We start from the raw sequence: 14,639 nt of genomic DNA, 5'->3' as shown, positions 1-14,639 counted from the left end.
GTCCCCATTAAAAAGATACCCAGTAAAATGTGAAAATCAACCTTTCTCACAATAGGTCGCAGCAATTTTATTCAACAAGTTATCATTAAATAACCATTGTACTATTATTTCCATCTTGAATTAATAACAGAAAATAACATCGTCACTCTAAAATTTATAATATTAATTGTATTACTGCACTTATGACAATCATACAGTGATATCGTCGGTTCAAACGTTACACCGTCGCATTTAAAGTCAACTTAAGCTAGACACTCAATTGTTCAATAAATTAACCTACCTAAAAGTCGTGCTGCGTCACATTGTCATTCAAATCTCACCCGCCCAAGCCCGATTGTACGCGCCCACGACGTTGTTCCATTGCTTTACAACGACATGAACGAACAACCGTCTCGCGACGTCTCACAGCAGCACGGAAACGACCAAAACAAGTGGGCTGGTGAGATCGCGGCGACGTTATAAGTACATTGATTATAAATTCGCCTGTCCTATCGTTGGTTTTTGGCATCAAAACTAGTATTGTTTTTAAATGCGTCAAGCCAAAAAGCGCTCTGTTAAAATTTCTCATCTGCATGAATACATCGATGTTCTGTGTAAGAAACATTTCCAGTGATAACACATAATTGTATATTCTACATATTTCTGCATTAACAGAGGTTTCTATCAACGATTAGTGGACGTGTGGCAAATACTAAATATGCGTGTTCAATGCGCGTATGTTAAGTACATTATCGGTAGCTACAAGAGCAATGAAAGCCTATATACACCATGACTTAAACATTTTAATGAGTGACACTTCAATCCCTGTAGCACACTATAAAAGTATAAAATCGTTCGCAAATCTATGGTCTGTTCTCCCAAATGACACATGTATTCAAGAGGTTAGTGGACGTGTGGCAAATCTTAAATATGCGTGTTCAAATCGCTTTAAAGTGTACAAGTATATGTAATATTTGTACTTTATGTTTAAACAAAGTTGAATTATTCTTCACGATATAAATAGAGAAGCAAGGGTTCAAGAACGACATCACGTATCAATTTACCTCGTCTTCTTTCTCCTTGCGCATGTGTACCAGTTTTCCGCCAATCATACAACACAGGTGCAGAACGGCGCAAATGTACGTGACAGAAATTCTTCCACAGTCGTACCTAAGGACGGCTTAGAAGCTACTGAAAGAAAGCCGACCATAGGGACACCCCATGACGGCACAAAACCACCTGGCATAAAGCCGGGCATAATGTCACTCAATACCAGCCCTGGACCACCTGGTACAAAGCCGATCATAGGGGCACTATATGCCGGCGCAAAGCAACCTGGCAGAACGCCACCGATAGGGGTACTCAATGCCAGCGTAGAACAACCTACCAGAAAGCCGACAATAGGGGCACCCAATAACGACGCTGAGCCAACTGGCATTGAACCGGCAACAATGTCCCTCAATTCCAGCGCAGGAGCACCTAATATAGAGCCGATCATAGCGGCACAAAATGCCGGCGAAAAGAAATCTGGCAGATCGCCACCAATAGGGGCAGTCAATGCCAGTGCAGGACAGCCTACAAGAAAGCCGGCCATAGGGGCATTCAATAACGAGGCTGAGCCACCTGACATGGCGCCGGAAATAATGTCCCTCAATGCCAGCGCAGAACCACCTGGTGGAAAGCCGATCATAGGGGCACTCAATGACGCCACTGAGCCACCTGGTATAAAGTCATCCTTATGGACACTCAATGACGCCACTGAACCACCTGGCATAAAGCCGGCTATAACTTCTCTTTATTCCAGCCCAGAACCACCTGTCAGAAAGCCGGTCATAGGGGCACCTAATGACGACGCAGAACCACCCGGCATAAAACCGCCCCTAAGAGAACTAAATGCCGGCGCAAAGCCACCAGGCAGAAGGCCACCCAAAGGGACACTCAATGACGGCGCTGTACAACCTGGCAGAAAGCCGGCCATAGGGGAACCCAATGACGACACAGAGCCACCTGGCAGAAGGCCACCCATAGGGGCACTCACTGACGGCGCTGAGTCAACTGGCATAAAGCCGCACATAGGTGAACTCAATGCCGGCGCAAAGCAACTTGGTCGAAGGCCACCAATAGGGACGCGCATTGACGACTCAGAACCACCTGGCAGAAAGCCGCCCATAGGGACACTCAATGACGGTTCAGAACCACCAAGAAAAAGGCCACCTATAGGGACACGCGATGACGGCACCGAACCACCTGGCAGAAAGCCACCCTTAGTGGCAGCCCATGACGGCGCAAAAAGACGTGGTGGTAAGAAAGATAACTGCCGTAGACGTAGTGATGGAAATAATAGCAGGTCAAAATCGAGTATCGAACCGACCGACTCCCATACCGAATCTGAAAACAAGAACATCAAATACATATCAAAGTCCTATGGGACAAATTCGGATGACACGAAGTATCAAATCGTCATCAACATTAATCAAATGTCGGAGGAATACAGCAGCAAGTTTTATTCAAGCTCTTGGGACACTGACACAAATACCAAATACGACAAGCAGACGCCAGCTCAATCCGACAACGAGATGTCAGCTATGACGAGCTCTTCGGACACCGATTCCAAAACGAAATACGACGACGAGATGCCAGCTATGGCGAGCTCTTCGGGCACCGATACCATCACCAAATACGACGCTGAGATGCAAGTTATTGCGAGCTCTTTGGGCACCGATACCATCACCAAATACGACGACGAGATGCCAGCTATCGCGAGCTCTTCGGGCACCGATACCATCACCAAATACGATGACGAGATGCCAGCTATGGCGAGCTCTTCGGGCACCGATACCATCACCAAATACGACGACGAGATGCCAGCTATGGCGAGCTCTTCGGGCACCGATACAATCACCAAATACGACGACGAGATGCCAGCTATGACGAGCTCTTCGGGCAACGATACAATTACCAAATACGACGTTGAGATGCCAGCTATGGAGAGCTCTTCGGGCACCGATACCATCACCAAATACGTCGACGAGATGCCAGCTTTGGCGAGCTCTTCTGTCACCGACACTATCACCAAATACGACGACGAGATGCCAGCTATGGCGAGCTCTTCGGGCACCGATACAATTACCAAAACCGACGAGGAGACGATACCTAAAGTAAGCCCTTGGGGGACCGATGCCTTTACCGAATACAACGAGGAGATGCCAAAGTCATCATCATGTAGTGATATATGTATGTATAAGTAGGCTGAATGATGTATTTTTTATGAATCTTTTAAGTTATTATTTTAACAATATAATGAATGCGGAATACAGAAGATACGCACTCCTCAACATTGAGGAAAAAGCTATTTCTTGTGAAAGCCTGTTCAGACATTTGAAAAGGTAGCAATACATCATTTTCAAGTACACCCTACGTTAACGATAACGTTTAATAGATTAGAACTATAAATGACTTAAGGTTAATGTATTTTAATATATTATTTAAATCTTATATAATTTCTTGATTGCAAATATCCTAACTATGCTCATTTAAACGAAATTCATTTGTAAAAAGTATTTGAAAACCATTCAATTGTAGTCAAGACTGACCAAGACACAACGGTAATACATTTTACAAACATCTGATTAGATATTACGACATGAAAATCGTTAAAGAAATTTACTTTGTCTCTTCTATTTCATATTCTAGATAAATATATTTTTTTTGCAATTTTAAGTAGTTTTTAACACAAAATACGAACACTTTTAAACGACGAAATCATAATTCAATGTGAACATAAAGTATGAATTGATATAGTACCAAAATAAGTCGTTTTGCAAAAGATGCCAACTCATTTACGATGTTTCTGATGTCTTTGCCCAGGTCCTGATTGTTCATTTCCTCCCGGACTAATCTGCTGTAAGCCAGGCATGAACTGCGAGTCTGCCGTCGTCGGAGAATGCTTCTGCCAGTTCGGAAATATTCCGGACTCAGACGACGTGTTCGGATGTTGTGAGTAGCCTGATTTCGCTTTGTACAGCATGTTGTATTGAAATCTAATCATTTCGAATATCTAGTTATTCGATGCAGACAAGCCGCAAACATAGCAATGTCTTGATGCGCATCATAACGGTGGTGCACTGGATAAGGTTATATACCATGGTGAAATTATCTCAAACACTTAAGTTACCAAACGAAGTCCAATGCTATCGAATTTGTATCATGATTTTGCCTTGTACTCGCCCATAACTTTTGAGTTCGATCTCATCGAATGTTGTACGTACAAAGGTTTGGTTTTCATTTTATATTGGTTAAAATTTGAATCCAGGCAAATCCAATATTGTGCAAAAGAGCGCTTTGTTAAGATAGTTGTTGAAGCGAGAAACATGTGAATACGCTTCATGGTGACCATTTTGTGAATAAAATGATCCATTGTATGATAAATAATATACAATGTAGGTATGCCTGTGAACAAAACAACAGCAACGTTCATAATGTACGAAGATATTGAAAATGTCTGAACACATTTGACCAGACATATTCGTACTTATACAGAGTAGTAGTTCAATAAAATATACTATAAACAATTAATTTGCGTACAAGTGTTTTTACTGTTTTTTCTTAGTATTTGAAACCACATACCTAGAGTTTTAATTCCGCACAAACGACTTAAGTACATTCTCCCGCATTATCGGGACTAAAAAGGGCCCGAAGACTTGTGCAACTGATCCCGTGAAACTGACTTTCTAAATATATTAGCATTATGTTGTGTTTTGAATTTCGAACTTGATGAAATTCTAACAAACTCGATGTGGATTGAACGCAAGGCGGACACCATATCCACTACGCCACTGCGACCTTAACAGCTGTTGCGTGTAATTCAAGTGTACACCAATATGCGTTATACTTACTCTTTATTACTCTGTTTTATACTAAAGGTCTGAAAAACTGTACTGAAGGACAGTCGTCCAACATAAGTGGAGATTGCGCCCCACTCAGTAAGTACACGATGGTATTTTAAAAAGTATTACACTAGTCGTGGGCGTTCATTATTAATTTATGTCTTTATACAACAAAAAGATCTATACAAGTATTGCCTGTCTTAAGGTAAACATCAGAAACTGATTCTACTTTGACAGGGCAGCCGCTAGTTTCTTCAGGTTAATACTACCGGTAACACTAGTGAATTACCCTATTATGAAGGCTCCATCTGAAGGTAAACGCGCATGATTGGTTTAATGTAAACTCCACATGACGATTCACTATTCACAGTTAATAAACTTCCCCCAGGCCCAGCATTCGAACTACCGCCACTACGATCCGCATCCGACGTGCCGCCACTACGATCCGCAACCAAACTACCGCCACTGCGATCCGCAACCAAACTACCGCCACTACGATCCGAGCCTCAGCTACAAAATGCAAGGAAGCAAACGAGTAACAATGGGCCGCGTTGACCTGGTAAGATATGCAACGGAATCCGCTAACATATCTTGTTTGTAACGTTTAAGGTTTATGCTCTCAATTATCTGACCTCAACTTGTTATGCAACAAAGCTTCCTTTGACTTTGCTCTTCTGTGAGAAACACTGCATCATTCTGGTAGAAATAAAAAAAGTTTTTGAACACTAAGAATTTGTTAGGACTAAATTTAAACGTTATAGATCTAGTAGTGGTCCTGTTTTATATAAAAATATTTTCAGCTTACATAAAAAAAAACTGAAAATAATGCACATTTAATGAATGAAACTGCTAAAACCCGATTGTTTCAGTGTTAATGGTGTTAATTTGTTAGACTATTACATGCCACCAGGAGACTATTTAGTTTATATGTAAAACAAATCACCTATATTATAAATTGACTTTTAAACTTTCTTTCTGAACGTTTATCATTTTATAATATTATTAAAATAACATAGAGCAACATCTACTAAAATGCATTAATAGATCCGAAAATTTCGGAAACACATTAAGACATTCAATAAATACATTAATAAATACCAATGTACATGCCAATTAATTATTAATTCACTTTAAACAAATATCTGCAACTAAAATTGTTTTAGAAATTGCCATTGTTGACGGTGCTGCGAAGCAGATCGTCTAAATTATCATACCATGAAAAAATTATCCACAATTGCGACCTATGTAAAAAACTAAGCCAGTTCGATTGAGATAGCTCGATTTTTCCAATTGGCATACCTCGCTGATTATCATTGATAAAGGTATAGGAAGCTCAGCTATAAATAGGACAGCATATTCTGAGAAAAAAGTTTTAATAATAGTTTGATAACGTTAATTTTAAATCAGTTATATTCAATCCATTATATGTTTATAGATCAATGAAACAACTATGCATTTTCTGTATTGTATTTGACATTTGTCGTGATTCAGTATATAAATTGCGAATTAAAACGTGTATAATTAACTTTCAACGCGATCATGAGTGTAAAGAAAACGAATTATTTCGAACCTGCCATTTGTAAACGTTGTAGCGACTATGGTATATAAGCAGAATAATAGCCGAATGACATCTGTGAAAATTTTGCGTGCTTTCTCATTTTGCATATTTTATAAACTTTTCAAACAGAAATTACAGAGCCACAACAGTGCACATACTATGTTTGATAATTCATTCGTTTGTTGGATATTGTTTGCTGTTTTAAACACAAATTAGGTCATATCGCGGAAATTTTGTTAACCTTACCATGTGTTCATGGGCGAACTCACGTATTCAAGTGCTCTTACGACTATGTGCTCATACCTACTTTCGGGAATCATCATGAAATTATTGCCGTACTTAACGGACAAACATGCCTATGCTTATTGAATTAGAGAAAAAAACAAAAATCAAAAGAGAAAAATTATATGTTCATGCACATGGGCATGTGAAATCACGTCCGTACACATAGCATAATTAACTTAGGAAAGGAAACAACGAAATATAAAGTTTGGTATGATATACATGTGAAATTAAAGAGCATGGTGTAATTAAAGATCATGTCAAGTTTTGAATTTATATGCTGAAACATAATGTTAAAACCCACTACGTTTTACTGTAACAGAACGTTTTTTTAAGATAAGTGGTACAGAAAATACACGTCGAATATCTTTTTAAAGATATTTCTTGTTATATTTGATCGAAAATGTAACCCGCCTCCCAGTTTCGCTGAATGGATCAAGTTTCCCACGGGTACTGCATCCCCGTACCCCCAATGTTTTGTTCGTACCCTACATTTTTCGTACCCAACTTTTTCGTACCCATTTTTTTTCGTACCCAAATTGTTGCTCGTACCCAAATTTTTTTTCGTACCAAATTTTTTTTCCTACCCAATTTTTTTTCGTAACCAAATTTTTTTTCGTACCCATTTTTATTTGGTAAAATTTTTTTACCCAAAATTTTCGTACCCATTTTTTCCCTACCCAAAATGTTCGTACCCACATACACAATTGTGCTGATGTAGATAAACTTAAATAGATGCTTTATATCAATCCTCTTCAAAAGCATCGTCACACCAGTACTGTCAGTACTTTGATTCTAATTCAGCTGTTGATACAAATATCCTTTCTCTCGGTGGTCCATTAACGACTTATGAAATTATTAGACCGATATATCGAATATCCGGAAAAAAACGTTTTGATTTGGACGGTTAGGTTGCCGACTTATTTATGTCCCCCACCATTATAGTGGGGGACATATTGTTTTTGCCCTGTCTGTTGGTTGGTTGGTTTGTTTGCTCCAACATATCTTGTTTTATTTAACAAAAATATTGCATTATGCAGGTAAAAATATCTACTCGATTTTTTATGACAGCGTATATACTTAGCCTTTGGCTCAAGGCTGACTTGTCCCATTGTTAAAAGTTAGGGGGAAAATCATAGACGGCATATTATAGAGGAATACCTCTCGATAATATTGTGGCTAAAATATTTTCTTTAACACTGCGCAACCGTCTTAATAAGTGGTGCGCAAATGAATCAAATTTTAATGAATGCCTATGTAGTTTTATAAATAACCAAATAACCGTAGTACATCTGAATGCCTATTTTATTTTACATTTTATATCATTCAGAAGGTTTTAGCGAATAATGTAAAACTATGTTGTGTCTTTGTAGACTATGAACAAACAAATGTTGATACTTGCATTCATATTTCCCTATGGATTTTGAACTCATATATGCGCTGTAAAATGCTTAATATGCTGAAATCAATATTTGTAAATGTAAAATCTGATATTAAGTGTACAAGTACGCTGTAATTCTCAGTGTTCTTCGGTGTAATCATTAGAGGATAAACAAAATGAACAATTGTCAGCACTTCTGTTTATCGACGATTGGTGATTATTTTGGTTCTTCACCCATATGTACTCACGATAGTTATTTGTTATTTATTGTATGTTATTGTTTGCCGTTGGAATTGCATTTTTTTTCATTCAAATGATCACCGTTCTCTACAGCATCCATTTAATTGTAAAATTAACATTCTGACAGGTGGAATTTCAAGATAAATGTCGCGTAAACTAAGGTATGTTTAAATAATTGCATATAAGTCTTTAAGAAGTATCCGTAAAGAATCGAAATTTATATGAGCCGTGCTTCGTGAAAATGGAGTTTAATGCATATGCCTAAAGTGTCGTCCCAGATTAGTCTGTGCAGTCTGCACAGGCTAATCAGCAACGACACTTTCCGCCTACACAGGATTTTTGCTAAGAATAGACTTTATTGAAACGACAAATATCATACAAGCGGAACGTGTCGTCCCTGATTAGCCTGTGCAGTGCAGACACTTTACGCACATGCTTTACAACCCTTTTTCACAGAGCACGGCCCATATATTTTGGCCATTTTAAAGAGTTTTTTTTATAAATATTACTGATTCTTCTGTTGCTAATTACTTGTTAAACATATCTTCAGATAATGTACCATTGTTTTTGTTATGGTTTTTGTTTTTTAATGCTGTTGCTTGTTTTATTTATATTATTTAGTGATATGTTTTGTTTGCTATGATAAACTTTCCTATACTTGTGGTAGAATAATCAGAATTGCATACAATAATTATTTATATAGCCGGAAGCCATCTTACTGCGCACACGTATTTATGATGTAATTGTAGTTTGCAAAAAGCATTGCTGATTATACGAATACTTGAAAATTAAACCGTATAATTTACTAGAATTTTATTGGTTCTAACTTATCGACCAAACGACAATAACATCTTGTTTTAAGGAAGGGTCTATACATATTGCATCATTTTTATAGTTTATAATACATGTATGCATATGCAGCACACACAATATTTATTAATTGTTTTAACTTATTTCTTAACCTCGGAAGAAAACCATAAACTGATACCTATTTGTTATTGCAATTGACCAGTCGCCAAAGTATCGATCGCTCCGCCCACATTTTTCGATCAGCCAATCAGATATCGATTTTTCACACACCCCTCAGCAACGCTTATCTGGCCGCCATTTTGTCCGACAAACAAAGCGTGTGGTACATATGGAATGGACGTAATTTTTAAGAGTTTACACAGATTTTATATCAAATGCATGATCATTACTGTTCGAGCATTATTCAAAATTGTAGGTGCTATACATACTTTATAAAAGGTTATTATTTTATCTTTATTTCTTGAACATATGAACGAGTAATGAGAAAACAAACACAATAAATAGTTTAACCACACCAGGTGTGTGTTCTATAAAACGTGTTATACCGTTTGATGCACAATATTATTAAGCAGTTTGGGCAACATAAAAATTGCCATACGTGTTTATTAATCTCAGCGTAATTGTCGATGATTAATAAATGACAGTATGTTGCGTGGATCTCAGAATGAAGGAACATTAAGGCATTGTTAGGTACTGTACACAAGAAAAGAAAACTATTTAATTACTTAAATGATTTCCAATTATATATTTATTTTCTGTGGATCATAAACAAGGGAAATCATTATAAATTGTTAACTTAAATATTGTTTTAACTAAAGTAAAAACAACAAAAAGGTGATTTCAACGCGGCTTAGCCAGCTTAAAGCGACTTCAAGTGTAAAATGTACGGCTTATTATACAACAACAACATTTCTAATACAACATATATTGTTACGGGGAGAAATGTGAAAATTGCAATTAACATATAATGGCCATCTTGTTATAAATAAGCAAATGCATAAAATGCTGAATGTATTCAATTCGTATGTTCGTGAACAGCACCGTAATACGAACATTTCATTTTTTGATAGTGAAATGTAACAGGCTCGCATTAAACATAAATGAAATAAAATGCATATTAAACTATCTGTTAATGAAACCACGAAATTAGGCCTGTATTAAATTGTGGTTACAATCAAAATTCAATTTATATCTAAATAAAAAAATCGGTGTCTTTTAAAAAATAACACAATAAAACAAAGATCTAAACATTTTTAATAAACAAAAAAAGCATCATGATATGGATATGTCATTTGCATTTAATAAAAATATTTTCAAAATTATATATGAATAGCCACCGGGTTCACTGTCAGACGGTTGAATACAAGTTCAAAATCAATATGAAATAAATGCTCATTTTTACAACGGATTTTTCATCAACTCCCTATATAATATGTATAAGAGACGTTTCTGATAGTCAGTCTGCCGTTAACTCATTTATTTTGATTACGCGATTTCTCTTTTAAGTATTTATGATTGTATTAACGTTTTACAAAGCAGTTTAGTTTAGTGTGCGGCTTTAATAATTTATATTATAGAAAAGAGCATAATACATCATTACAAATATAGAATTTCCCTCACGTAATCCGCTATAATTGCGATCTGATTGTCTGAGTTTTCTAATCACTAGACCACGTGATTATGTGGGCGGAGCGATCGATAATTTGGCGACTGGTCAATTCCCGCTCATATCGTTTAATTTATAATAATATAAGCTTTAACAAAATTATCATTAAAAATTATAAATTTATTATGGCTAAGCTCGCTGTCACCATGATTAATTACATCGATTATTTACATGTTATGTATTCTACTTTCTTCAAATAAAACGTTATAATTGCAATACTTTTGTAAATAATTACTATGTTCTTTAAAATTATAGGACCCTACATATATTCAAATGAGCCGTGCTCTGTAAAAAGGGGGTTTAATGCATGAGCGGAAAGTGTCGTCCCAAATAAGCATGTGTAGTCCGCAGGCTAATCAGGGACGACAATTTCCGCCTAAACTGGATTTTTGCTTAAAATATACTTTATGTAAATGAAAAATGACAAACAAGCTAAGTTTTGTCACTGATTAGCCTGTAATGACTGCATAGGCTAATATGAGGCGACAATTTACCCACATGCATTAAACCCCATTTTCACAGATCACATTCCATATAAATTCTGATCGCTACTGAATTCAGATCACATAAAAGTCCCACAAAACATTGCCATGTGTATGCGAAAAAACTATTGAAAGGAGCCTGCTGGTTTCATATAATCTCACCTTAAGCTTACAAATGTATGAGACAAATGCTTTATGGGTCACCTCCGTACAGCTGTTTCGTGGCGAGCGACGGCTTTGAAAGCTTTTATAATAAGTGTTTAAGTTTGGACGTGTATGTTGAACGTAACATCGTAAAATGAACCGGAATATGAACATATTTCACCAACTTATATTTCCATAACTAGGAATTTTACATCGAATAAAGACGAAATTTGGCAAATAAGATCAAACAAAGTAACACAAGAACCAGGGCGATCTTATCAACCAGTCTGTTCTCTGTTCTACCCATGTGCATAGGAGACGCGTTATAGAAAAACTGGGCTAAATGCATGTGCGTAAAGATTTGTCCCAGATTGGCCCTTGCAGTCGGCATTAATGAACAGGAATGACTCTTTCCGCTTTATGGATTTCCTCGTTTAAAGAAAGTCTCTTCTAAATGAAATTAACCTGTAGGCGGAAAAAGTTTTCCCTGATTACCATATGCGGTCTGCACATGAGATAATGGGATTTAACATTACGCACGTACGTGTAGCCCTGTTTTTATTGAACGCGTCCCATATTATCAGCGTGTAAAACATTGATTAAAATGAAATAAAATACAGCATTGTCAAGTATTGTTATAGTTTTTAATGATATATACATTTGGCAAAAAATTCACAAATAGTAAATCGTGAAAACTTAAAAGGCAGAAAACAGTCGCAAACATTCCGGTGTCATCATAGAGTGCATTTGACGTTTCAAGGTAGAATATGAGTTGATTTTCTAGTACATCCACATTCTGCATGCTTACGGCCTGAACCAGGGACCTATACAAACAAAGGGATTAGCAACCTCGCGATATCCCGTTACAGCACGCAAAATAAACCGGTGCGCGAGATCAGGGACCTATACTTTAATCTCGATCGATTGGTCCCGGTGCAGCGATAATAAATCGGTGCGCGAGATTTGATAATCTCGATCGATTGGTCCTGTGTAGCGATAATGCGGCTACACGATATCGATTGCGAGGGATTTCGCTTATTTAACGCGTTACGTTTTTTCGGATTCAAATTATATTATGTTAAATAAACAAGTACGTATTCGTTTAATTGTTGTGTTGTTGATCTCAAAATCAATCATTAATTAGTCTTATTATTACGCAGTATGTCGAACGGGCACCCAATTATCGGACTCTTTGATGAATATTAATTGCCGGTTGTTTCGCCAGGGTTAAATTGCCGTTGTTTATCGCACGTACATGCATGTACAAAAGACCGGTCGTTTAATAGAATTAAAATGTTACCATGTTTTGTTTAAAATAGCAACATTATCAAGACATGTTAAGTGCAAACAACTCAAAATGTATAATTGTTCTTTTAACCTCCGACGCAGCAAATTTTCGAATGTCATTTTAATATTCATTTGGACTCCCTTAAGTCATAGTGAACGTCGGATTCATGGAATTTACTGAAAATGTCTTCTAAACATAAAGATTTCCTTTCATGGGATGACGACATAGATTTAGATTTGGTATTAGGTGATTATACTGATGATGAGGCAAACAATAAATCGCAAGCAAGCACGAAAGAGCTGTGCTATATTTGTCCTGTTTGTGGCGCGGAGTATAAAAGTGTATCAGGATTTCGAGGTCATGTCATGAAAAAACATCAACAGAATTTACGAGGTAATAAATATTGGATGCATTTTTTAGTTCTGCATTTTGCGTACAAACCAGACAAAAAACAAGAAAGGTTTTCGTGTTTTAGTAGTTCTATATATATATACTCATGTTTTATTCGTTTTATTATCATATATATCTCGAACAATCAATAAATAAAACAACATTAATAAATCAAATCCTCGCACATGCAAGTAAGATATCCAAAACAGTGGACACATGATACGGTGTAATAATGATGAGACAATTGAATCTGGCATTTACAGTTACTACTAAATAGTGTGTACAAAGGAGTTTAGTGTTTTATTCCTTCAATTATTTTCAAAGAAATGAATATAAAACGTGTTGTAGAATGGTTTTGACAAAATTATGGACAAAGATTTAAATGCAGTTAATAGAACATAAATGTTTATTCTGACTTAAGCATATTAAGCTAATCGTCATTTACATTACATTTACAATAACAGCATGCTTTTGAAGTAAATACAAATCATGCATCACTTCGAAAAAAGTTCAATTTACAATATAAGGAATAAACATGTTTTCGTGAGAATGTTAATATTGTTAATACATAGTGACCACATAATGTCAAATGTAGTTTAATAATAACAACACTTATACTTGTATAGGTCCCTGTCTGTACCAAAGTTCATAAGTGAAAAATATAATTATAATGATTTTTTTAAAACTAGAATTACATACATTAATATAAAGTTAGGACATATATAATTGCATAAAGTATATACTTGCATTGTTTTTCATTCGTAATTACAAAATTTTAGAAATATAGAATTGAGTAATACTGACAATGTAAAAGCTGTATGATATAAATGATACCTCTACCTATGCTACACTTAATTGTAGTTAAGTATAAGTAATATCCTTGTGTTGACAACCTATACTAAAGCAAAACTATAGTTTATGTATAGCGATATGGTTCCTTAGAGTATATAAAGTACAATCATTTTATTTAGAGAGCAATCGATAAGTAAAATTAATAACTCCATCTATACAAACTAGTTAATTTCATTTATCTATATCCCAACATCGACTATCTATGCGAAAAAAATATATAGATGAGCTAGAGGGATATATTTGCTCGTAGGAAATTAAATAATATTGTACGTAGGAAATTAAATAATATTGTTAGCTTTAAAAAACAAATACGACAAAATAACTTACATGTAGTAAATATTATACAAATTATATGGTAAGTTATTTTTTCGCATTTTTTTTTTCAAATAGTACACTATTTTTTCGTTTCATACATACAATATTATTTAATGTACAATACCTTCAAATTAAAAAAACAACAACAAAATAACTATACATAAAAAACATACACATGTTACATGAACATTCAACAATACACATGTTATACTAGTTGGATGTAATGTTTCAGTAACTAATCACTTTCTTAAAATATAAAACAAGTGTACAACATGTAAAAACATGGATCCAAAAGATAAGACATATGCTTTAACTATACCGCACATTACTTTTACATAAATAGGCACGTAGTCTACATTCAGTAAT

The 14,639-nt window shown here is 35.8% G+C and overlaps 1 protein-coding gene across 1 annotated transcript; it reads left to right on the top strand.

The window, feature by feature from the left end:
- The first annotated feature begins 375 nt into the window (after positions 1-375).
- On the top strand, positions 376-5,404 carry LOC127849148 (uncharacterized). Its single transcript, XM_052381868.1, has 5 exons — positions 376-439; positions 1,144-3,213; positions 3,847-3,975; positions 4,902-4,965; positions 5,254-5,404. The coding sequence occupies exons 1-5, from the start codon at positions 376-378 to the stop codon at positions 5,402-5,404; spliced, it is 2,478 nt and encodes an 825-aa protein (XP_052237828.1).
- Positions 5,405-14,639: the final 9,235 nt, after the last annotated feature.

This window comes from Dreissena polymorpha, chromosome 10, assembly GCF_020536995.1.
Source record: "Dreissena polymorpha isolate Duluth1 chromosome 10, UMN_Dpol_1.0, whole genome shotgun sequence".
Classification (NCBI taxonomy): domain Eukaryota; kingdom Metazoa; phylum Mollusca; class Bivalvia; order Myida; family Dreissenidae; genus Dreissena; species Dreissena polymorpha.
Note: the sequence above shows the minus strand (reverse complement) of the source record. Positions and strands in the feature narration are given on the sequence as shown.

Coding starts and splice junctions, on each gene's coding strand:
- LOC127849148 (XM_052381868.1), top strand. CDS start 376: ATGAACGAACAACCGTCTCGCGACGTCTCACAGCAGCACGGAAACGAC. Junction 440..1,143: donor CGACCAAAACAAGTGGGCTG/GTGAGATCGCGG, acceptor ATTCTTCCACAG/TCGTACCTAAGGACGGCTTA. Junction 3,214..3,846: donor ATCATCATGTAGTGATATAT/GTATGTATAAGT, acceptor GTCTTTGCCCAG/GTCCTGATTGTTCATTTCCT.